The sequence below is a fragment of the Varanus komodoensis genome, unplaced genomic scaffold (assembly GCF_004798865.1).
Source record: "Varanus komodoensis strain SLA01 unplaced genomic scaffold, ASM479886v1 scaffold57, whole genome shotgun sequence".
Lineage (NCBI taxonomy): Eukaryota > Metazoa > Chordata > Lepidosauria > Squamata > Varanidae > Varanus > Varanus komodoensis.
Genome location: NW_025336182.1, coordinates 1,696,333 through 1,719,866, shown reverse-complemented (window position 1 = coordinate 1,719,866; position 23,534 = coordinate 1,696,333). Strand labels below are relative to the sequence as shown.

Here is a 23,534-nt window from a genome sequence, read left to right as displayed (position 1 = left end):
CCCAACCTGCCCCAGGCAGGCACACGTCCCCGAGGGAACGAAACTGCAGGATCCGAGGCTGCCAACACTGACACGGGGCCGGTGGGCGGGCGGTGTGCATGCGCGAACCACCAAAGAACGTCGGTTGCAGGTACACGACGTGCCTTCTTCTTCGTGGTCTCCGCGCATCACACACGCGGGCGACCGGAGAGCTCACCCTGAAATGGAGGAGGGTGGCGTCTTCAGCAGAGGACCACGCAGTCAAACGAGCCACCTTGTGGGCATGGAACTGGGAGCTCCCGAGGGAGGGGGCGGAGGGGGCCACACTGCCGTTGCGCAGAGGTCCCGCAGTGCGAGGCAGCGTGTGGCAGCAGAGGCCACCGTCGCGACAGCAGAAGGCCGCCTCAGTCGTGCAGAGCGGGGCAGTCCAGCCTGCTGGGAGGTCGGGTGGGTGGTTTCGATGATGCAGCGAGCATCACTGGGGGCTGGCGGACTCATCCGGACCGTTTGCTGCGCGCCACAAAAGGGCTATGGGACGGGCGGAAAGGTCCCGACGGGGTGGATGGAATGTCAGTGCCCTGCGCACGACCCCGATGTGCAGGGCTGGCTCTGCCACGGTGGGGGGCAGCACCGTGCCCTGCAGAAAGATCATCAGGTTGGGTCGCAACACTCCCTTGTCCTTCCGGAAAAGGAGAATCAGTGGGTCGATGTGCAAAACGCAACCTGCGTTTGCTCGCTCACCTGGCGGAAGGACCCCCGCCAACACCAGCCTCTCTTTCAAGAGCGATGCCCACGGTGCTCAGTTGCTCAAAAAGAAGCTTCATAAGTCCCTGCAGGACGACTGATGGGCTCCATCCCAGCACAGAGGAAAGGACAGGAGCAGCCAGGTCATGCAGCCCTCTAACAAACTGACGGGACAGAAGATGCAAGGAAACTGAGAAACCATCAGTCGTCCCATGAAAGGAAGAGCTCACCGCCAGATGTACTCTGACAGAGGATGGTTTCAGGCCTCCGATGCGGAGGCAGCCAGTGATCTGGTGGATGGACGCCCGACATGGATCGAGGGCTTCCTTCCGGACAGAGGCTGCAAAGGAGCTCCATTTGGCCTTGCCAGAGCGCCTCCTGTTCAGCTGCAGGGCCACTCAGGACCACCTGGATCTCGGGAAAGGAGCCTCCTGACCTCCATGCCATCAAGGAATGGTCCCCACAGCTGGGTGCAGGCTCATCCCGAGAGACGAATTCCAGGCTCTTCAGAAGCCAGGTGAAACTGTGGTTGGGCAGGTGGAGGTGAGCAACTGCACCTGCCGAGGATGCAGGAGGCGCCCTCTCTCCCAATCTTGGCCAGCACCTTGGTGATTGGGGGGAATGGGTAGAAAAAGGGTGGTGGTCCCTTGACGTGGCTGGGCAGATTGCTGCTGGAGCACCAGTTGATGGCTGGCCCCAGGACAGGCAGGATCGGGCCCAGAGCCACCTACGTGCCCTTGGGGGCTGCGAGGGCGCGAGGCCCATCCTCCTCGCTTCCTGCCCGGGCTCTCCATCAGCTTCCTCTCCGTTTGGGCACTGGACGGCCCCAGCACCTCTTCAGTCCTGGAACGAGCCTCCTGCAGCGGGCCGTGCCCAAGCCAGGCATGGCCCTACGCTGCCGCCTGCCAACCAGGGCCCAGGAGACGCCGACTCCACGGCAGCCGAGTTCAGCTGGGAAGGGGCAGCAGGCACGGGACGTCTGTCTCCGGCACCCAATTCAGGCTCTCCCGACGGTGTGACCTCGGCTGCGGCTTCCATGGTCCTTTCACGGACTGCAGGATCGCTGGAAGGAACAGGACAGTGGCCGGCACAGCATCCTCCATCCGGACGAAGTCACAGACCGGATCCACTGATGGCTCGGCGAGTTGCTGCCAAGCGACTCTGCCTTTCGGAGGACCCGGGCTTCCTCCCCAGCTCTCTGACGGGCGATCCAGACCCTGCGCTGAGACGACGTCTCCAGGCGGGGAAGACAACGGGCCACCGCAGAGTGGTGGCTGGCCCATGCTGGACACCTGGTCAGCAGGATCCGACCACGAGGACCAGTCCGCTGCTGAGGAAAGTCCTCAGGCACAGCAGCCTGTGCCAGAGCAGGAACCAGTGGCTGGACCACGGGAAGTGGCTCCAGGGCTGCTCAGTGGGACAGGCGGACGGGCCCCACTGACAAACCACAGGCCCCTGGGCCTCTGTGCTCAAGGAGAGCCATGGCAGTGCAGGCCTACTGGTGACAGCAGCGCCAAGAGGGCTCCGTCTCAGGTCAGCAATGGAGAGTGGACGGCTCCAGCGGACGGCGAGCAGAGCCAGGCCACGGTGCTGGCGAGAAGGCGCCGCGCGAGGGGCCAGTGGCTGGGCTCGGGGGGGCATGCAGGACAGCTGCTCCCCGAGTAGGGCGCCCAGGAGCCTCGGCGGAGGGCTGGGCTAGGCTGGCTGGAGCGGTGGGGGGGGAGCCCGCATCTCCCCCCTGAGGTGTCACCGCAGGGTGCATCAAAATCACTGCTGAAAGAGAGGCTAGAGAGGGGGAAGGGGGTGGGGGGTGTATGTGTAGGGGTAGGAAAAGGACTGCCTTCTGAATATGGGAAAGAACAAAATGAAATAAATGCACTGAAGAGAGAGTAGGTCATTAGGAGTTTCTAAAAGCTCATGAGGGGGAAATGCTAAGAAAGCCCCGAGGCACCCAAAACAGCAGCCAGAACAGAGCAGAGCAGAGCAGAGCTGGGGGAATGGCAGGAGCCCGTCCCATATACCATGGAAAGCGGGGGGGGGGGGGGGCTCCTGCCAGAACAGGTCTAACTAGGAAAGCCTTCCCAGCAGGCCCCACGCAGGTGCGGGCCTGTCTGTGTGAAGCAGGGGCCATGACGAAGCGGGCAGCGTTCCACGGCCCCCACAGGAAGGCCAAAGGCAAGGCCGCCGCGCATTCCTGCGCAGAGACAGGCAGGCGAGGGACACGAGGGGCCTGATCCTCCTCTCCCGGACCAGCTGCACGCCTGGGGGGCACCGCCCCAGCCACTGGGGCGGGAAGGCCCTTCTCCGCCGGAGCCCCAAGAGCAGCACACGAGAGTCAGTCCGAGGGACCGGCCAGCCAGCCTGGGGCAAGATCTCCACACCCTCCGTTCCACTTGCTCCCGAGGGGAAAACGTGCAGAGGATTCCCCTCCCCAGACAACACACAGGACACACAGAGAGGTGCGGCCCGATGCCTGTGGCAGGTAACCGGGGGGAGGCCTGGGGCTGCCCCCTCACACCCCCCCCCCGCAATACCCAGAGGATTCCCGTGGGACATCCAGGTCCAGCTGCCAGAGAACCAAGGTACCAAGGTGAGGCTGCCGAGGCGACGGAGGCCACACGCCCCCCCCCAAGCCACCTGTGGGATGGCACTGACCGTAGAACAGAACACAGAATGCCTCGTCCAGCTTTTCAGTTAGTTTCCTTTTTTAAAATTCAGAGATTATTTTTTTTTTTAAAAAGAGAATGAACCACCATCCTGACCAGCAGCCCAGCCCCCACCGAGAGTGGGGCCAGCCATGCACTGGCTCCCCCGCACCCCCCAGCATTCAGTGCCCACGGCTCAGAGCAGGTTTACCTTCTGGGGGCAGAGCAAAGAGTGGGAGCGTGGCCAGTCAGTTCAGAGTGCCCGTCCACATTCTGCGAGGGAAGGACAAGCCACCCGGCCAGCCACTGAATGCAGGAACCACGAAGCCGGGGCGGGCTGCAGTCCTCCGTCTGGGAAGGAGGGGATCGGGCCCAAGGAGGCCGAGAGGAGAGGCCAGGAGGCAGCAGGTGACTGGCGAGGCGTAAGCCAGGTGGGGCGGGGGAGAAACTGGGGGGGGGCAGAGACGTTACGGGGCGCAGGCAGGGCAGCACTCAGTCCCACTGCTTGCCAGAAGCCGCTGCCCGGGGGATGAGCGGCGCTTCAGAGCACCGGGGCGGGAGGGGAGGGGAGGGCGTGCAAGGTGTCTGTGGTATCGCATGCATGTGCGCACATGCCCAGCGGCACGGTTCTGCACACAGTTGTGAGGTGCTGCTGAGAAAAACGGGGGCGGGAAGAAAAGACGCAGCCTGGAAATCGAGGAGGGCTATATAAATGAGGAGTACTTTGTCTGACTCGGAGGGGCGAGGCCAGTCTGGGACAGGCAGAGGCGAGTGTCCTGAGCAGAGCCCTTGTCCCAGACCCACGGCGCCGTCGTCTGGGTCTGTACAACAGAGGTGGAGCCTGGCTTGGAAGCACCTGTGGAGCAGGGAGCCCCCATCTTCTGCCGTGCTGGAGGGGGCAATCGGCCTGAGCAGGTTCCTCCTCGCCCACAGCTGGTCAGTGGGTGTCCTTGATGATGACCTCCACCCCGTGCTGACGCAGCTGCGCTCGCAAGATCAGGTTCTTGTTCTTCAGCTCTTCCACCTGCAGAGGGAGCAGGGACAGCTGCAAGCAGGGGCTGGAGGGGAGATCCCCGGCCGGCCGGGGCCCCTCGGCCTCATGGAGCGCTTCTCCCCCTCCCAGGAAGCCACCCGCTGGGCCCGCACCCCGAACGAGCTGTGCAGACGCCTGCAAGCAGCCGACCAGGCCTGCCGTGCCCCTCGCTGCTTCTTCACCCGGGGGCTCCTGCGGGAATGGAACGGAACTGCCGGCCACTCGAGGCAGAGCTGACTGGCCCCCCGCGCCCCGTGGCTTCCCCCTTCCCTAGGGGGCGATCTTTTTGTCCTTTCTGATCTGAAAGCAGCACATGGAAGAGGCTGTTTGCTTGATCGCCCTCCCTTTCACCATTTGTCAGTGCAAACAATGTACACAGCATGTTCTGAACGTCTATTTTATTCATTTTTACTAGTGCTGACACCAACACAGGCTTGTGTGGGTCCAAAATGCAAAGTCTCACCGGGGCCGCTGCCGGAGGACAGGGTCTCCCGTCAAAGTGTGCCAGAATCCCCCCCACAGGCATTGCCCAGAGAGGCTGCAAAGAGTGTGAGCTCGGTTCCTCAGGGCAGCTGTCAAAACGTGAGCCATCGAGAGAAGCCAAAGCACAAGGCACCTTCACGCAGACAACGGGGTGGGCCACACGTGGCCCAGGAGTCTCCCGTGCCAGGCTCGTCGCATTTCTCTAGCACTCCTGAAATTCTCAGGGGCAGGCATGGATCCCCGAGGGTATCCCCTCCCACACCTGGGCACCCATGCGGCGGCCAGTGCCGGCGATGGCCTGGCCCAGGGCTTCTGCCGCTCTCGCCAAGCATCTCACCGGCGGCTTCTGCAGCCCACAGCGATGTCGGCGCCCAAGGCTTGGGTGGCACGACTCATCGTGGCTCCGACTACCCCACCCAGCTGCTCAGGTGGCTCATGGCCCAAGAACATGCCGCCCCGGCCCTGCCAGGCACGGCCACCCAGTCGGGCCTGTCGCCCCAGCGGGCTGTCCCACTCCGCGAAACCCGGCACTGGCCGCGGCCGGAGCGGCTGCACCCTTTACTTGCCACACGTCTGGAGCGGTGCGTCCGCAGGGCTCCGGCACCCGAGCCGAGGTGTGAGCAGCTGCAAGGAGGGCCGGCCCCACGACTCTCCTCGAGGCCCTGCTGCTCCTTCGCCGCCCACGATGCCGCAGCAAGAAAAGCAGCGAGGCACTCGCCGGAGGAAGGCCTCTGAGGGCAGGGGAGCCCCGCCTGCACCGCACTCGCAGAAGGCCCTGCTTCACACGCGCGCGAGGCACATGCCGCCAGGTCGACCAAGCACGCGCCGAGTCCTCTCAGGCCGCCAGGCCCGGCGCTGCAGCCTCACCTGCTGCCGCAAGACCTCGTTGTCCATCTGCAGCTGGTCGAGGCCTTGCAGCTCCTCCGAGAGGCGGATGTTGCTCTGCCGCAGCTCCTGGATGTAGTCACAGGCTTTGGACAGGATGCCTCCTTTACTCTGCAGAGGAAGGCGACTGAGCTGGGGACCAGGGAGGCCTCGCCTCCTGGGGGAAAGGCCAGCTGCCCCCAGCTACCCTCCCTCTGGCCCTGCCTGCGAGGCGAGGCGAGGCAGGCATCCTCCCATTCCCTGCAGGCAGGCGCATGGCCCCGCCATGGCTGGAGAACGGCCACGGTGACCCCTCTGCTAGCACACTCGGAAGCAAGCCGAGACAGGCCTGTGCTGGACTGAACACCCCCTCCAACCACGCCACGGGCCCCAGAGATCCCCCAAGCAGCCGACCGCAGGGAACTCAGACCCCCAGGGGCACCCTTTGGCCAACTGCCCCCACACCAGAAAGCAGCACTCTGCCACACAGCCGGGCTGTGCACGGGGCTCCCCACTGCGCCCCCACCCCCGAGCCCAGGTCAGGCAACGGGACCTGAGGCGCACACCGCAGTTCCCCAGACACGATTCCGGGCGCAGCGCCGGCTCGCAGGTTTGCTTGGGAGGTGCCCGGCAGCATCCGCGCTTGCTTGAGCCTTTCCGTTTCCCAGACTACAGGCTCCCTTGGCGACAGTCGCACCAGGGCATTCTGGGAAACCGCAGGCCAAGCAGGCCTGCCTGAGGCGCGCTGCAGGCTGGCGCCGCCGCAAGGGGAGGCACAGCAGGGGGGCCGTGGCTGACCCGAGCCTCTTTACCTGCCCGGACTTGGTGTTCTCCATCGAGCAGTCGGGGATGATCTTGGACAGCTGCACGATCCAGTTGTTGATCTTGTCCCTGCGCCGGCGCTCCACTGCAAGACAGGGATGGCTCCAGTCACGGGGCTTCCTCGGGGGGCGCCTCAGACATCCCCAGTGGCCCGAGCCCCCTGCCCTATCGGACCAGGGCAGCGCCCTCCACAGCGGCTCTGCCCCTGCGTGATCACGACTCGCAGCAACACTGACACAAGAACAGAGGCCAGCCAGTTTCACCAGGAACGGAAACATTGAGAGCCCATTAAGGGAAGAGACGCCCAGTGGGTCTCCTCCTTGCCCAGCTGGTCCGGCAGCTCCTCCTGCGCTGCCTCTGCCCTCCGGCCAAGCGCAAGGCGGGGCGCCACTGCCCCTGGCACGGGCCTGTCAGCGCCTCCTCTCCAGGCTTCCAGGGACAGAAGCAGAAAGCCAGCTGCTCCAGCAATTGCCTAGTTGCATCCCAAATTGTAATTTTGTTCGCATGTTGACAAAATTTAAATTTTGTTGCTTTATCTTAATAAAAAGCACACAAAGGGAGCAACAAGAAGACGGGCTAAAAGCAGGGCATCCAAAGGGCGGCCGGCTCCGCAAAATGCGGCACGTCCTACAGGCACTGCCCTCCGCGCGGGGACTCGGTGCCAGCCGCGGCCCAAGCCGCCAGCGCCGGCACGCGCTCTGCTCCGTCCAGGGCACGGTCAGCCGGCAGAGCCGGGGCCTCTCACCCTCGTTGTGCTGCGCTCGGCGTTTCTCATCCCGGGTCGTTCGTGGAGCTTCCGACTTCCTGAGGACAGAGGAAACCAGGCCGGTGAGTGCCACCCTCGAATCTCAAGGGCAGGAGGGAAGTGGGCTTCTCGGGGGCCGTTTACAGGGGCCACCACCCAAGGGGACTGGCACCCCTGGCCAGCCCTCAGGGAGGTGCAGGTGAAAGCTGGCCACGGGTGCAGGAGCGGGGCGGCGTGCGAGGGGCTTTCCGGGCACTCACGGCGAGTAGGGGTGAGTCCTGGGCGCAATGGACCGCTGCGTCCCGCTCTGCAGAACCTCCTGCGGTGACATCATGACAAAAAATTGCCCTGCGTGATTCAAAGCGAGAGAGAGGGTTGCTGAGGGGCACATTCCCCACATCAGGGGCCTCCGGATGGCCCCCCCAGTTTTTAAAGTTTCACCTGCTTCCATTTTTACACCTGGAACGCACACGGCTCCCCGGCAGCTGCACACAGGCCTCAAGGAAGGCCGGGCTGTGGGGCAGCATCAAAGCAAAACAGCGGTGATCGCCAGGGAAGCCTCGATCGGAGACCACCAGGAGGTCCTCCACCTGTTTCATTACAGCAGGAGAGTGCCTCCCCATCCAAATTTTGGGCTGACAAAAGTGCAAAGAGAAGTCGTTTCCCCTCCACCTGCCGATTTTCACAAAAAGGGGCAATTGAGAACGTGGACATCAGTGAACAATAAAGACAGTTCCAGTACAAATGAAACTGTGTACGTATCATGACCGATTTCATTTCTACCCCGTCCAAGAGCCGAAGCTCCTCCGGAAAAGAGGGAAACCAGCAGACTGCTTGTTCAGTAGGAGAGCTAGCTGAAATGCGCCGGACCGTCTCTCTTTAAGGAGATGCTGCCGTGTTCAACAGACACGAAGGCAAAGGTTTTGGCTGTGAGGCGCAGCCGAGGATCGAGACCAGTGGCAATCCGCGCAGGCGTTCTGTGGCGGTGCCCCAGGCGCCTGGATTGCCCCTGGGTCTAAAACAGGTGGCAGTCCCAGCGAAGCGGCTCTGCAGAGGCTCCCAGAGCTGCCTCGTGGCACTGCCCACATCGCACCCGTGACCCGCAGCAACACTTTCCGCAGCGACAGGAACGCCCGTCCCCTGCGCGCAGCCGCTCACCTGCCTCCCTGCAGAGCCGGGCGGCCCGAGCTCCGAACTCTGCCAACCACGTCACGTGCGAGGGAGAACAGAACACCCACTTGATTCACTCACAGGACCCCAGTGGCTGGGACTGGCCGCCCTGGCCCAGAAGCCGCATGGCGGGCAGGGAGAGGAAGCCCCCCCCCCCGTGACAGAGGGAGAGGGGCTCCCTCAAGACTTCCCAGCGGGCCACTGGGGAGGGACGGTGGCCCTGGGCCCAGGCCAGAGCGAGGCTGCGCCCGGCGCATCGGCAACAGCGCGGCCGGCTCACCTGTGCCGGTGGGCGTGGCTTGCCCCAGCAGGGCTTCCGAGTTCTGGGTCGTCACCACCGCTGTGGCGGTGGTCCCTGCCCCGGCGGATGTGCTGGTATCGGCCACCGCGGCGGCCGGGTAGTACGTGTAGTGGGTCTCCGTGGCTGTCGCCTCCGTCTCAACGGCATCCTCGCTCGTGAACGCGCCCTGGATGACTGCCTGCGGGGAGGCGGGGACGAGCAGGGTCACACAAAGCGGCAGCCCAGACGTCATGCTCTGGGGCCGGGGAAGCGGCTGCACTGGCTGTGCCTGGCCCGCCTGGCCCACTCCTTGCACCACCGAGCGGCAGAAAAGCCTCTCCCGGGCTGCCGGCAGGAGGCGCTCCAGAGACGCAGCCACGGGCCTGACGTGGCGTCCTCCACAAGCCAAGCAGGAGCCTTACCACGGGGGCCCTCGGGAACCGTTCGGACCAGTGCCCACTGCAGCCCTAAGGGGCAGAGTACATTCCCTCATCGGGGTCGTCCCATCCCCACCCTGGCGGGTGCCCACAACAGCGCTCAGTCCTTTGACCGGGTGGCAGGGCTGGGGAGGAAAACCGCCCCTCGCCTGGGAGCTACGAGACCTGCAGGCAAAGCTGATGGGGGAGCTGTCGGGGGTCTTCACATGAAGGCCTCCCTCTACCCCCAACAACAGCTGCACTGGCTCAGCGCAAAGCCACGGTGCAGGGCCAGCAAGGGGCAGCCGAGCGCCCACCGCTCCGTCGCGCCCCCACTGCCCACTGTTCAGAGGGAGAGGCGGGGCGTGTTGCCCGCCGCCTCGCCACACCGTCACCACTCCCCTGGGAACATGCACCACGCCTCCCCGGAGGCCCTGGCAGTGAGGTGGGCTGCAGCCAGCGGGATCCTGGGCCGGGCCGGCCACACGCAGCCTCGGCCGTTGCTGCATCCGCACGGTCCCCGCCCGCCCCACACCGCAGGGACTCTGCTGCGCAACAGCTCCTGGGCAGGGCGCGGAGGGTCCATGCCTGCCACGACAGGAGCGCCGCCTTCCCTGCTGAGATCCCAGGGCGGGAAGGTGTTGCAAAGCAGCTAATGCAGCTCCACCAGCATCCGAAGTTGCTCAGCCCAGACCTTGGTCTCATGGGTTATGGAGCACCCAGAAGGGGGCTGGGCAGGAATCGTGGGAGCTCGCACCCTCCTCTGCCCCTTCCCATTGGCTAGCACAAGCCGAACTGAGCAAATTAACCAACACCACACAAGTGTGCACAGTGAATTCAAGCGTGGGCGCAGAGCCCCCAGCCCCTGCCCAGAGCCCGTGGCCCCTCCGTTAAGACCCTGCACAGGCCCACCTGCCGTCGGAGCAGCAGCCTGGATGCGGGAACGCCGTGCAGCAGGCACCGCCCCAGCCCTTCTGCCCCAGGGACCAGCCTCCTCCCCTGGGCTTGCCAGCGAGTACCCACCTGCGTCATGGACTGTGCTGCGGGATAGCCGCTGATGGCCCCGCTGCCCTCCGTCTGCCCGTCCAGCTGCCCCTCAGCCACCTGAATTACTCTGTACATCAGCTGAAAGAAGACCGAAGAGCCCGTGCTGTGCGCTTTGGCCAGCACATGGGGCGTGGGCCCCAATCCCTGCTCATCTGAATGAGCCTCTGCCGGCCAGCCTAATTTATTTATCATGAGGATAAAATGGGTTGGGGAGGAGAAACATCACTGCCAGCCAGCATTTCCAGAAGGAAGGTAGAAACATGTAAGAGGCAACATTAAGGCCTGGAGACCCTCCCTAAATGACCCCAAGCAGCCTCCGAAACCACCTTCCCTGCCTCGCTTCCAGGAAGCAGTTCCAGGATAGGGCTGACAAACTCCCACAAGAGGCAATGGAGGCCCCAAGGAGCAAGGGCCAGCAGGCCCCGCCTAACAGGGCACGGGAGGTGAGGGAGCCACCTTTCCTGGCTCTCGGGATGCGCTGGTCCGCTGCCGAAGGGGCCCTTCTCCCTCCAGAGCAGAGTAGGCCACCTTCAGGCTTGCAGGGTCTGCTTGTGGCCTGGCGCAAAGCTGTGGCGTGGGCAGGCAGGTGCTTTGGCGCACGATCAGGGACCATGCACGGAGCTCCCGTGGGAGGAAGTGGCGAGGACGACTTGCGGTCGCTGCATTCACTGGGCGACTGCCGGGCAGAACCGCCAGCCGTGGCGCATGCTCCACCTTCCGCCCACCCCAGCAGTAGCAGCACCAATCCCCCCGTGCTTCCCCACCCTCCACAGAAACGATGGAAGAAGACAATCCGGCAGGGGATGGGCGAGGGGAAAGATGCCTCCTCTGAGCCACACACACGTCCCCCAGGAGGAAGGCGACGAAGGCCCGAGCGGGAGGCTCGCCACTCCTACCTGCGCGCCCCCGTTCTCTGCCCGGAAGACATATTTGATGTTGGGGTCAGGAAAGGTGGCGGCCGACTGGATGCTGGCGATGGCCACGCTGGTGGGATCTTCCCCGGTTGCCACTGCACCTTCAGGGAGGGAGAGAGAGGTGCTGCCGCAAGGGGGGGATGCCCGTCGCACCCTCCAGGCGCCAGAGCTCTACCCCAGAGGGCAGGGACTGGCGGGGCAGAGCAACCGTTGAGCTTCCTTGGGGAGGGGAAGGGAAGCCCAGGCTGTCCCACAGTCAGAAGTGGGGGGACGGGGTGTGCTCACCTTCCTGGATTTGCACCGTGCCCTCTTCTGTCTCCGTCACTTTCTGCTGCCTGCGGAAAGGAGAAGGAACGGGTGGGTTGGGCCACAAGGGGGAGCCCTCGGGAACCAAGCGGTCCTTTCCACCCTGCGCATCTCTCTCCTGAGGACAACCGCCTTTCTGGGGGCCAGCTCAGGAGGAAGCCCCGCAGCTCCAGGGCAAGGGTGGCCTGGGATGGGCCTGTCCATCCCAGCACCCTAAGAGCAGGCTCCCTACTTAAATAGGCTCACCTGGCGCCCACTACAGCACTGGGAAGATCTTAATAATGCATAGTTTGGACAATTTCTTTCATTATTTATTACATTTCTATACTGTCCATAGCCAAAGCTCCCTGGACAAGGTGTAAAAGCAATAACATAGGGGGAAACCATTAACAAGAATTTTAAAATGGTTTAAAATAGCATAAAACATTAAAACAATAAAAAGACAATTAAAAAGATCAGGCCAAGAGTCAAAGAAAGGCAGCTGGCTAATTCTATCAGGCCCATGTTGCTCTTTAGAGGCCTCTGCAAAGAGGGCTGTCTGAACCCGGCACCAAACAAATGGCAGATTTGGCACCCGGCAGCCACAGCAAGGTTATTCCGAAGGTGGGGGCCACCACTGAAGAGGCCCGCCCCAGCTGTCACTCTCAGGGCTTCTCAAGGGGTTGGCAGCTGCAGGAAGGCCCCGGTCAGGTAGATCAGGGTTGGGAGAGACACTCCAGCAGGTACTGCAGCCCCTTGACTTTGCAGGTCAAGACCCACACCTGCACTCAGCGCAGAAACGTGCAGCCAAAGCAGGTGGGCCAGAACTGGCCTTCCACGTTTGGACTTCCAGGTCCCAGCTAGCGATCTGGCTGCCTTCGGAACTGCCTTCAAGGGCAGCCCCACTGCAGCAATGCAATCCAGAGACTACCAGAGCATGGACTATCCCTGTCCGGGCAGGGGCACAGCCGGGCCACCAGCTGAAGCTGGCAGAAGGCACTCCAAGCCGCCAGTGCCACCTGAGCCTCGAGTGACAAAGACGGATCAAGGAGCAGCCCCAGGCTACAGTGGGGTCATGTGTCCTTGGGGGGAATGTGACCCCATCTAGAACAGGCTAAACACCCCCCCCCCCCCCCCCCAAAGGGGTCACCCCTCAGCCTTGCCTGGACCGAGTTTCAGTCCGCTAGCCCTCAGCCAGTCCATTAGCATAGCCAGACACCAGTTGAGCACAGTCACCGCCTCACCTGTCGATGATGAAAAGCTGCCTGCGGTCAGCATACCGATGGCACACACTCCAAGACTCGGATGACCCCGCTCGGCAGTCTCATGCAGATGCCAAATTACCATTCTGATCGCACTACCTTTCTAAACCACCTGTAGCTGCAAACTTTCTGGGTGGGTCCAACATTTTAAGCTCAGATTTCAGCCAGGCCTGACCCTGCTGAGCTTCCAAGATTAGGCAGGATCAGGCATAAATAGCAAGGGGGACGGAATAGGCTCCTGAGGAACTCCATGCTGGAGAATCCAGAGGGCTGAACAGTATTCCCTAAGCACTACCTTCCGGAGACAGCCCTTCAAGTAGGAGGGGAACCCCTGAAATGCTGTGTCCCCCATTCCCACCTCAGCCAGTCACTACAGGAACCCTGGAGCTGATGGCGTCAGCAATGCTGAGAGGCTCAGTGACACCGAGAGGGCCAAGGCTGTTTCCAGGCCCAAACCAGGCCTGAAATCCAACAGAAATGGATCCAGATAATCAGCCTCCCCAAGAATGCCTGCAGTTGACTGGCAGCCTTGCCCAGGCCAGGCCTGCAGTTCTTCAAATGTTCTGGGTCAAGGGAGGGTTCCTGAGAAATGGTTTCACCAGCCGCTCTTTAAAGCGGCCTGCGACCACCCCCTCTTGCAAAGGGGTACTGAGGGGTAACCCTTCCCTGCTGGCTTTTATAAGCCAGGGGGGCAAGGATCCCGCACAGAGGTGATCGTACAGACCTGCCCAACCACTCTGTCCACATCCTCGAGCTGCACTGACTGAAACTCATCCAGTAAAACTGGATCAGAGTGTGCTCTGGATCTCTCCCCCGATTCAACTGCAGTAACTCTGGAGTCCAACTCCTGGTGGATGCAGCAGATTTTTCCCCTGGAAGTGCCCAGTGAGATGATTACAGTGGGCCAGCTAAGCCCTGGGCAAGCTTGAAAAGCTCCGCGAGGTGGCAAGGAGAGGACTCGGTAGTGGCAGTGCTTCTTTGCCGCCCTCACTGCCCCAAACACACCCAGCAGCAGGCCCACAGCCAGGCTTCTGGTGCATTCGCTGGGAGTTCTCCAGCTGCCTCTTAAGCTCTTCGCCGCCCTCGGCTCGGCAGTACACCACGCAGCTGCAGGAGCCCTTCCACGGGGAAGGCACTTAGGAGCGACCGTGCCAACTGCCCGGGTACTCCAGAAGTCCACCAGGGCTTCGACAGGAGCACCAGCCACGTCAGCCGGAAAATCCCCCAGAGCTCTCTGGCAACCAGGACACCCTGCGCTGCCCTGGGGTGCCCTCAGTAGGAAGACCGACAGCCAGGGGCACTCCGACAGCACCGCATCCGAGGCCACCTCCATCGGCCCAGGAGGAAGACCGAGGGGTTGCGGGGCGGTCGGTGAGTCACCAGCAGAATCCCCAGTCGGTCCCACTGGCCCACACAAGGTGCAAACATTCTGGAGTGGCTGTCAGACGGACGAGAGAGATGGGGTTCCTACAGAACACAGTACTGCCCTCCCCGCCCCCACATCTACCCCAACGCTGAACTGAGTGCCCAGGGGGCATGGCTGGCAGAGGCTAACTGCTCCCTGTTCGCCCCCCCAGGTCTCAGGCACGCCCGCCAGTTCGGCCGCCTCATCCATGATTCAACTGCGAATGAGGGAGGGTCGATTCTGCACCAATCTGGCCATCAGAAGCAGCACCCAGAGACCCGGGACGACGGCATGGCAAGCATCACGCCCTGGTGGTGGGGAGGACCGGAACGCGGCACAGCTGCTCGCTGCCTGGGCCAAGTTCTCCTGACCCGGCCAGGCCTCCTCCCAGCGCTGCATCTCCCTCTACTTGCTGCTGCACTGACTGGGACCCCCATCTCCCCTCTTGGCCCCACAGACTCCCTCAGCCAGGGAGGTGGTGGGACAACCAGAAAGGCCGCCTCCCCCTCGCGGCATCCTGAGGGAGCGTGCCCACTTGGCGGCCACCCCGCAGCCCACCACCCAGCAACAGGCTTGGCTTTAGCCTGGGGCAGGGGGGGGGGCTGCTGGAACAGCCCTGGGTGCAGGTGCTGACGGACTATGCCGGGTCAGAGGAGAGCTGGGACCTGAAAGTTGGCAGGTGGGGGGGTGGTTGTAGCAGCTGATCTTAAAGTGCCACAGGCCTCTTGTCCACCGGCCCCGGTCACACGTGCAGAGTGCCCCGACCAGAGGCTTCTCAGCCCAGCAGCTGCTTTGATGCTGGGCAGGGCTGCTGGGACAGCCCTCATTGCCGTAATGCTACTGCTTTCCTCAGATCGTATTTGCAGGTTTCCTACAGGCCTGAGTTTTCCAAATTCTAGCTATGTCTTGCTTCTTATGCTAGCAGTCGCAAACCCCCAAAACAGGAAAACTGGGTGTGAGCACAAGACAAGCACTCCAAGTGCTGCGGCCTCGGGCAACCTGCCCGCAACATCCCCTCTCAGGAAAGGCTGGAAGCTGCCTCCACCCAGCAGGGGGGCACCGGTCTGGCAGGCCTGGTACCGTCGACACAAACGGCAGCGGCTCTCCAGGGATCCAAGCAGGGATCCCATCCCGCCTCCCCTGCCCCCTGCCCCTTTCTGAAGATTCCTCAGGCTGAACCCTGCAAGCAAAAGCCGGCCCTCTGCCCCCTCTCCCCCCACGCTCTCTTCTCAGGAACTTCTGAAGCGTTGCGGAAGGCCTGGAGCACCTTCAGGGCAGACAGGGCAGGCAGAATGCCAGGCTAAGCTAGCCCAGAGCACGCCCCCCAAAGAGGGGCTCGCAGGGTGCACTGCGACCCCAGCTGCAGCAGGTCTCTGTGGGGGAGCTGCCATCGCCTTCCTCCGGCTCGTCTTTGCCGCGGATGGTGCCGCACGCCCGCTGCCGGCAGGGCAGTCCCACCCAGGCTGCCCGAAAGACCCAAGCGAGTGGAGGAGGGGGAAGAGCTGCGAGGCGAGCGCCGGAGTCCCGTGGGCCCTGCGTGGGGAACAAACGTGGGGATCTGAAAAGCCGAATGCGCCCAGCACTGCCACCTACCTACACGTCAGCAAGCAAAGGGGCAGATGGCACCAGGTCCCCTATGGAAAAAGTCCTGAGTGCAGAACCTTTCTATGGAAGGAAGCACAGAAACATGCAAAATTCTGCTTTCTTTAAAGCAAGCTCCAGTCCCTGTTGGCCGTGGGCGCAAGGGCAAAGCTTTGTGAAGCCCCTAAGAAGGGCCCTGGTCACTCCCATGGTCAACACAGCCAACATTAAACTAGACAGCCAAAGTGGCAAAATTAATCAAAGAAGATAGCTCACAGTGCTTCGTTTCTGGGAACTGAACTGCATGGTCAGAGCTGTGTTTCTTCAGCTTTAAACTGAAAAGTGGTTTATGGTTGTTTGAGAAGCCTGGCAACCTCCAATTCCGACAATGCAATTAGCCTCCCGCACGGTTCCATCCCTGCCCTCCCACGAAGCAGTGACTGGAGAGCCTCCAGCCGAAGGGTGCCTCGTTCTGGTAAGACTCTGTTTTCCCCTTCCTGTAGCACTAGAACCGGGGCTCCACCTGTGAGTGAGCACTGGGTTCAAGAGAGGTAAGGAAGAAGTGTGCCGCCACACAATGCACACCAAGTACGGACAACTCACCACCAGCGCAGGGAAAGGCACCTCCTGGCCTCGATGCCCCAGAGAGGGGTGTGGTGGCCAAAAGCAGGCCATGGAGATCTGGTCACCCCTCCACCCTGAGGATCGGTGGCCAGTTCTGGGCTAGGGATGTCCGCTCTGCTCAACGCACCCCACAGGACGGTTGCTGTGAGCACAGAAACAAGAGGGAAGGGAACTATGGAAGCTGCTTTGGGCTCTTCCCAAGAGGAAACAATAGAAACACCACAGAGGAGGAGCCGACAGCTGTTATGGACAGCGGCCGGCTACTTTGCACCTTGGCCATTCCGGCAGGTTCCCAATTTGGCACCATGCTCTGCATGTGAGCCCCCTGAAGCGCCTGGAGACAAGACGCCCAAGGAATGCTTGTTTGGATCCGGCAAGGCTGCCGTTACGTCCCGGCGGATGTGCCAGCCACCCACAGCCAGCAGGGCCCTCTGGAGGGCGCCTGGCTGGGGAGGGATGTCCAGCGCCACGAGCCAGGGAGGGCTGAAAGGGGCAGCCCACTAGCCCCAACAGTCCCTCGAGCATCTCCAGGGATCTGCTTCCCCTCAAAACCCCAGGAAGGGCCGAGGAGAGCACCCGGGTGGCCCAAGTCCTGAGCACCTCCGAGCAGTGGCAAGCCCAACCCTGCCCATCTGCCTCTGCTGCTCCCGGGAGGAGGACTCCTGAGACAAGCAGCAGGGAAGCATCGTGGGGGTATTCCAGGACGCTCACAGCATTAGAGGTACATCCCACTTTTTCAAAGAACTCAGAACAGCTTACATCAAATCTCCTGCTGCTCTCAGTCCTATCCCCACAACAACCCTGTGAGGGAGGCTGGGCTGAGCGTCTGTGGCTGGCCCAGAGTCTCCCAGCTGGTCCATGGCTGAGCAGGGGCCAACACCTGGCGCTCCGAGATCCTTAGTCCCGCCACCTGCAGCACGTGGGCTCTCACCACTGTTCCCGTTAGGCCAGGGATCCCAGCCAGAGGAGTCAAGCTGCAGAAGACAAGGCCCACACGGCTCTCCCTACCACCCTGAGCATCGCAAGGTTTCTACCCATCTACAGCCTCCTCACTCAACCTGGTACCCTTAGACAATGAACACCACTGACCAAACCTGCTTCTGCATACGGCTGCCGACAAGCCCGTTGACTGGGGTTGGAAGACACCTCTCCTAACACACAAACAGGCCTGCAACTTGCCAGATCTCCTCCCTGCCCCGTTCACATATGCAGGCCATTCCTGTGAAACTTTTCCCAGACCATCAATACCACGGAGATGGAAGTCAATCCCTTGAGTAAACTGGGTGCAAGGGTTTTCCCTGGGGCCAACATAGTTTATTTGCACTGGTAGCTGAATTTCATCAGTGGTTACAGGTGACCATTTGCCAACAGATAACAGCAATTTGAAGGGGAGTGGGGACTAAAGGAATGAGATTTTGGCTAACCTTCCTAACAGTAAGGGCTGCTCAGCAGAGAAACAGACTTGCTCAGGAGGCACTTAAGCAGAGGTTGGCGAGCCATCTCTAATGAAGCTGGAGCTCCAATAAGCAGGGGGCTGGACTAAATGACCTCAAGTAATTTTGCTGCAAGGTGCCAACACCTTTATTTCAGTTCAAGGAAAGTCAGGCTTGCCACGTTGCTCACTCTAGCCACTTGGGCACTCTTTTCCCCAAAAGGAGCGCCCAAAAGCATGGCAAGCCAACTGCCGTGCTGGCCAAGCCAACCAGATGCCCCAAGGGAAACCCAGGCGTGGGAGACAACAAAAGCGGTTTCCAACTGTTGCTCCCAGCGCTGGCACTTAGCGGCATTTTCTCACCCCTTCATTTCTTCACTCTGTTATGCATCAGAAGATTAGCATCTGCTTTCCCCCCTTGCTTCTTCAGAGTCGTTTCGCCGAAACCCTGAAGAGGAAAGACATACATTCATTAATGTGGTAGATTCATCAATTGACATAGATATCAATTAACTGCTGATATGCCGGCAAACCTTAGATGTCATCAAGTAATAAAACTTGACAAGGCAGCTTACAACACTGACTATAAACTGCAACACCTCCTCTAGCAAAGAATAAAACCAGTGTGAATAAACTCTTAAACAACACCAGAAAATGCTTTAAGTATGCCTGACAGATAAGAGTCCCCATTTAGCCAAGCCCTTGCATATAAAGGTTCCATTTCCAAAACAAAACTTGCCCTCTTTCCATTGTCATAACTATACTGTCATTGTACACACAGGTTGCAATTTTAATAAAAAGCTTATAGTATTTGTTTATCCATAAAAGGTATTTCTACATCGCACTTTCCATTCCACTGGGGCACCCAGAGAGCTCCAAATTCAAGTCTCAAACAATAAAACCAGCAAATGAACATGTTCATTAATAGTAAAAGCCAAGATTAACAAGCGAGAACAGTCAACGTTAAGGAGAGGGCCAGAAAATGCACAACTGACTGAAAGGGCTTTTGATTTCCCACCAAAGCCGCCCCCTGCAAGTGGCAAGCCAGCCCACACAACCTCCAGTCTTGGCAACATGAAGAAGCCCTGCCCCATGTCTCTGCTCTTCCCATCTCACAGGGAAGAGCTGCACAGGCAGGTCCACATGGAGGAGACAATACGACAGCCCCAAACAATTTAGGGCTTTCAAAGGAACGCACTGATGTTCTGGGACTGGAGCCAATGCCACCGAGGCAACCTACAACTGGCCTCCAGTCGACCACTACTGAATTTTGTACCAACGGCACTTTACAGACATTTCTCAAGGGCAGAACCTTGTTGAGCACATTGCAGTAGCCTAATCTGGAAGCAACTGGAGCAGGAGGTCTGCTCTCCCTGGGCAAGACCACAGAAAGGCCACGAGTAAAGTGACTCCCCAAAACGGGAGCAGCCCCAGGGTGGCGTGTTGTACCTGGAATGCCCCGGCCATAGCAGGAGAGTAAAGCACAGGAAAGGGCAAGGTAAAGCCACTCCACACCTTCGCCTTGCTATACTTCTCCCCCCGCCCTTCCATCACCTTCCTCCAAAATGCAGTTATTTAGCCACAGGAGTATAAATGTAGGCCTGGCTTTTTACACAGTATAACAAAGCATGCAGCAGTAACCCTGCATAAATCAATAAAGAGGATGACTGACCCAACAGTGGAGAGACTGTAGGAGAGAAAGACAATTTATCAAAATTGATTTGCACCAAGAACACACTTCTCTCTTCCCAACCTCCACGCTAGCACGTAAGGTATGCAAACAATTCATCTCTTCCACACACACCCAGACAATTCCAAGACTCGAGCAGGAATGTCTCCAGAACATTAACCTATCCTGAACTTTAAGAAATTGTTCTGCCCTGTAAAACGGTGCCGTGAAAGTATTAAGCAACCCCACCACACCCTGCTTTCCAACTCCAACCACGCTGTAAACAGTGGTGAATCGCGGGGCTCCAACAGGGCGAGGACTGTGGAAGTCCTGGGTACCAGCCAGGCTCAGCCTCCCTGTAGCACCTTTCACTTGACTCACTCTTTGCTTATTAATTTCATTTCTATACTATCCAGTAGCCAAAGCTCTCTAGGAAGTTTACAAGAAGACACAAAATGAAACATTAACGTTCCTGCCAACCTTGCTGTTCAAAAGCATACAAATGCAAGTAGATAAAAATGTACCACTTTGGTGGGAAGGTAACAGTGTTAAAGTACAGTATAAATAACATAAAAGTGCTAAAAGAGTTAAAATTAAAGTAGCTTTAAAATACAGTAAAATATTTTAGTCTAAGCAAAAAGATCTACAAAGATAATCCCCTCAAATCCCTGGGTGACCAAGGTGATCTTTAAGGGCCACCATATACAGGAGAGTCTCGACCTGGAACCAGAAAAACAGCAAATTTGGCATCGGGCAGGATGCAGCAGGGAGCTTGTTCCAAAGACGGGCGGGAGGCGCACCACGGAGAAGGCCCTTCCCCTTGCCTGGCCAGGGCTCCTCCCCACGCAGCATCTCCCTCTATCCATCACTACGCTGATTAGCACACCCACCATCTCCCATTATTCCCATTTCTGAGAGCACAGTTGGTGACACTGGGAGGACGCTGCGGCACTTATGCCCTGCTTGGGCGGGGGGGGGGGTGCCCCGGGAACACCTGGCTGGCCACTGTGTGAACAGGAATTGGACCCTCTGTCCAACCCAGTCCTCCACAGCGAAACACAAAGCAATCCTGGCCCTCCCTTCAGTTTCCCTTCCATTTGCATGGAAGGATGCTCGCCATGCAGGGCCGCTGCAGCAGGAATAAGTCCAGTCCAGATCCGGCCGGAATATGCAGCACGACGGCCGGCAGGAGCAGTCCTCGTCCTCCGCCTCACTTAACTCACGGGGTACTCGCGAGCAGAAAATGCAGAAAAAGAGAACGCTTCCTGTTCGATTTCTCTGACCGCCCCCCGCCGCCAACAGGCGAGGCGCTCTGGCAGGCCTCCGCGCTGCCTCGGGGTCCCGGCAGGGGAGGGGCGGCCCATAAAATGCAGCAAGGCATTCAAAGCGCCTGCAGGGCCCCCCATTCCCCAGCCGTGCTTCGGGGCGCCCGAAGAGCCAGGGCGGCGTGGCGAGGCGTGGAGGCCCGGGAGACGCGGTTCGGGGCCCCACTCAGCAGGGAAGCTCACTGGACGACCGCGGCCCAGCCGCGGCGTGGCCTACCTCACAGGGCTGTTGTTGCGAGGATACAACGGAGGCCCTCAGCAGCCGCTCGCGCGCCTACGGCGGAGGAACCGCGGCTGGGCGGACGCGCAGCGGCGCCCACAAGGGGACAAAGCCCGCGCGCGGCGCCCCCGCGCGGACCCCTCCGGGCGACACGGGAGGCCACCCCCGCGGCGAGGAACGGGGGTCGCGCCGGCCCCTCCCCCGCAGGGGGGCGGCCAGCGGGAGACGCGGAGAGGCGGCGGCGCGCCGGGCCTGCGGGAGGGATGGCGCGGCCCCCTCCCGCCGCCCCTCGCAGAGGCCCCGAGGGCCGCCTCACCTGGCCTCCCCGTCGTCGCGCTCGCCCCTTCCCTCGCCATGGAGATCAGCGCATGCGCACCAAACGCCCTCACTTCCGCTGCCGTCCCCTCCGCCCCGCCCATAGAGCCGCCGGGAGGGAACGGCAAAGCCGCGCGGGTCCCGACGGGCCGCTTCCGGACCGGCGCGTCGCCGCTGCAGGCGCTCAGAGGGCGGCCCCCACTTCCGGTCGCCGCCATCTTGGGGAGGATCCGGGCCTTTGCCAGCACCATCTTGGTGAGGAAGCGCGCGGCCTCTCTTTCCGGGGGCTCCCGGGGACGAGCCTCCCTTTCGGGCCTGGGCCGTTCTTTCGAAGAAAAGGGCGTTTGGAGACTTCGCAGATCCTTTGTATGAACACGCAAAGAAACGCACACATACGAGAAAGTCAGCTAGCCTAAGTCAAGGCACTGCCAAAGCCAGAGATCGCCTTCGGGGTGCGTCATCCAGCTGTGCGACTCACTTCCGACGAGCGCCATTTTAGTAATGGGCACCGGCTTTAGTCAGCATCGTCTGTCGCGCATAGCCTTTTTCTGTAACCCGTTGCAAAAAGGGCCTGTGCGCGGCGCTGCCATGTTTATTGTGGGCAAAGGGCCGCCTTCTCGGGTTGTTTTCTCACAACTCTTTTCATGGTCTCTGCTTGCACAGGAAATGGTTCCATTACAGCAAACAGCTGTCCTTTCCAAGCCCTCAAAGCCAAAAAAGAAAAGCCTGCCTGCATAGCTGTACCACATTAAGGGCATGACTGATTTGAAAATGTCTGTAACTGGAAATGGGGTCTCTGAACCCGACTAGGGTCGTTGTAATGCTGTCTTTGCAGGAATCCCCGGCCGTGTTTGTTCTGTGTGTATGCATGCACACAGTGGACGTTACTGCTTTGTTTACTGCCTGCCCGTGTTCTGCCTAAACTCTCAGGGAGACCAGGGGTCCATCTGGTTCAGTACTTTGTGGAAAAGCTACATGAAAGGCTCAAACTGCACCCTCTTGCCCATGTTCCCCAGCATCTGGTGTCTCTGTGTCTGCATGGAGCAGTTTGTTGAAGCCAGTCTAAACAACTACTTCCAGAAACCCTGTTTTTACCCTCTGAAGGGCCTGTTGGGAAGTGAGCCCACCTCTCCTCTAGCTGGCATTGCCTCCTCTCCTGACACCACGTCGTGGGGTCGTGTCAGGTGTGTCTGACTCGGAGAGCTCCTCTCTCATGCCCCACCTGACGCCTGGGCATCTTGGCTATTCTTGGAGCCCGTCCAAGTGCTTGGGGAGAGTGCCCTTGAGATAAGCAGCGCTTCGCATCTCGGAGCCCACGCCCCCTCCATCCCCGGCCCGTCATCCTCTGTCTTTGAGTCCAGATCGGAGTGACCCATAAGTGCGCACTAAGAACAGCAGCCACCCTCGTTCCCAACACCCATTCCTGCTGATCCTGGGATGCCTGCCAAGCATGGTGATTGGCTGCACTCCCTCCTAGTACTGGGAACTGAGATCCCTGCTTGGAAAAAACCAAGGAGAAACATCAGTGTTGATGTGATTGGAAACATTAAGGTCAATGGAAGATCCTTGGATGTGTGAGGGGATGTCACACGGAGGTGGGGAGAGACCTGTTCTCCCATGCAGAGGAAGGCAGGATGAGCTCCAACGGAGCAAAGCTCAGGGAACCCAGGTTCCATTTGGATGCCAAGAAGTACTTCCTGACAGGACCCCGAGGGTGTGGGATGGGCTTCCCCGGGAGGTCGTTGAGGCCCCATCGGTGAGAATATGCAAGGATAGGCTGGACGTCCACATGGTGGGCATGTCGTGAGCGGAGCCGGCTGGTGCCGGAGGTCAGGCTAGATGGCCCAGGAGGTCCCTTCTGACTCACTCTGTTTCTATGTTTCTATGGCCCCATTCGCATGCTCAGTTGTGCCCAACAGCAGATGGTTTTGCATCAGAGGGGCAGTGGTTTTGTGAGAACCAGAGAAATATCAAAGGACCTGATCCAGAGAACCTCATGGCAGGGCCCAGACACCTTACCCTCCAGGACGCCCCTTCTGACTTGCTCTGTTTCTATGTTTCTGTGGGCTTGAGAAGTCCCAATATCTTGTTGCTTAAAGAGTAATCGACTTGGAAATGCAGTCGAAAGAGTAATCGACTTGGAGACCTCCTGCTAATAAAACTCATTCATCGTCAGCCTACTGCAATTGTAGTAGCTGTTAGAACACTGGGATTCCACAGCTTCTTATCTGTACACCTTAAGTACAGAAGAACATGGGGCTTTGGCCCCCTTTA

General features: G+C 60.2%; 1 protein-coding gene across 5 annotated transcripts; it reads right to left on the bottom strand.

Annotated features, from left to right (window-relative positions):
* Nucleotides 1-3,410: 3,410 nt before the first annotated feature.
* On the bottom strand, nt 3,411-21,677 carry USF1 (upstream transcription factor 1). 5 transcript variants are annotated; one of them, XM_044449210.1, is made up of 11 exons: nt 21,657-21,677; nt 18,095-18,179; nt 11,428-11,477; nt 11,125-11,243; nt 10,205-10,306; nt 8,766-8,964; nt 7,576-7,663; nt 7,316-7,374; nt 6,561-6,655; nt 5,752-5,880; nt 3,411-4,392 (listed from the first exon to the last, which is right to left on the bottom strand). In XM_044449210.1, exons 2-11 carry the CDS (start codon nt 18,100-18,102, stop codon nt 4,306-4,308), a joined length of 936 nt encoding a protein of 311 aa, XP_044305145.1. In that variant the 5' UTR covers nt 18,103-18,179; nt 21,657-21,677; the 3' UTR covers nt 3,411-4,305. The 5 variants fall into 5 exon arrangements, with proteins under 5 accessions (XP_044305145.1, XP_044305143.1, XP_044305144.1 ...); XM_044449208.1 differs by lacking the exon at nt 21,657-21,677 and adding an exon at nt 21,262-21,396; XM_044449209.1 differs by lacking the exon at nt 21,657-21,677 and adding an exon at nt 20,943-20,964.
* Between the last annotated feature and the right edge of the window lie 1,857 nt (nt 21,678-23,534).

Excerpts from the sequence above, each read along its gene's own strand:
- USF1 (XM_044449210.1), bottom strand. Across the intron at positions 7,664-8,765 it reads AGCCACGCCCACCGGCACAG|GGCAATTTTTTGTCATGATG; the intron begins GTGAGCCGGCCG and ends TGAATCACGCAG. Across the intron at positions 4,393-5,751 it reads ACGAGGTCTTGCGGCAGCAG|GTGGAAGAGCTGAAGAACAA; the intron begins GTGAGGCTGCAG and ends CTCCCTCTGCAG.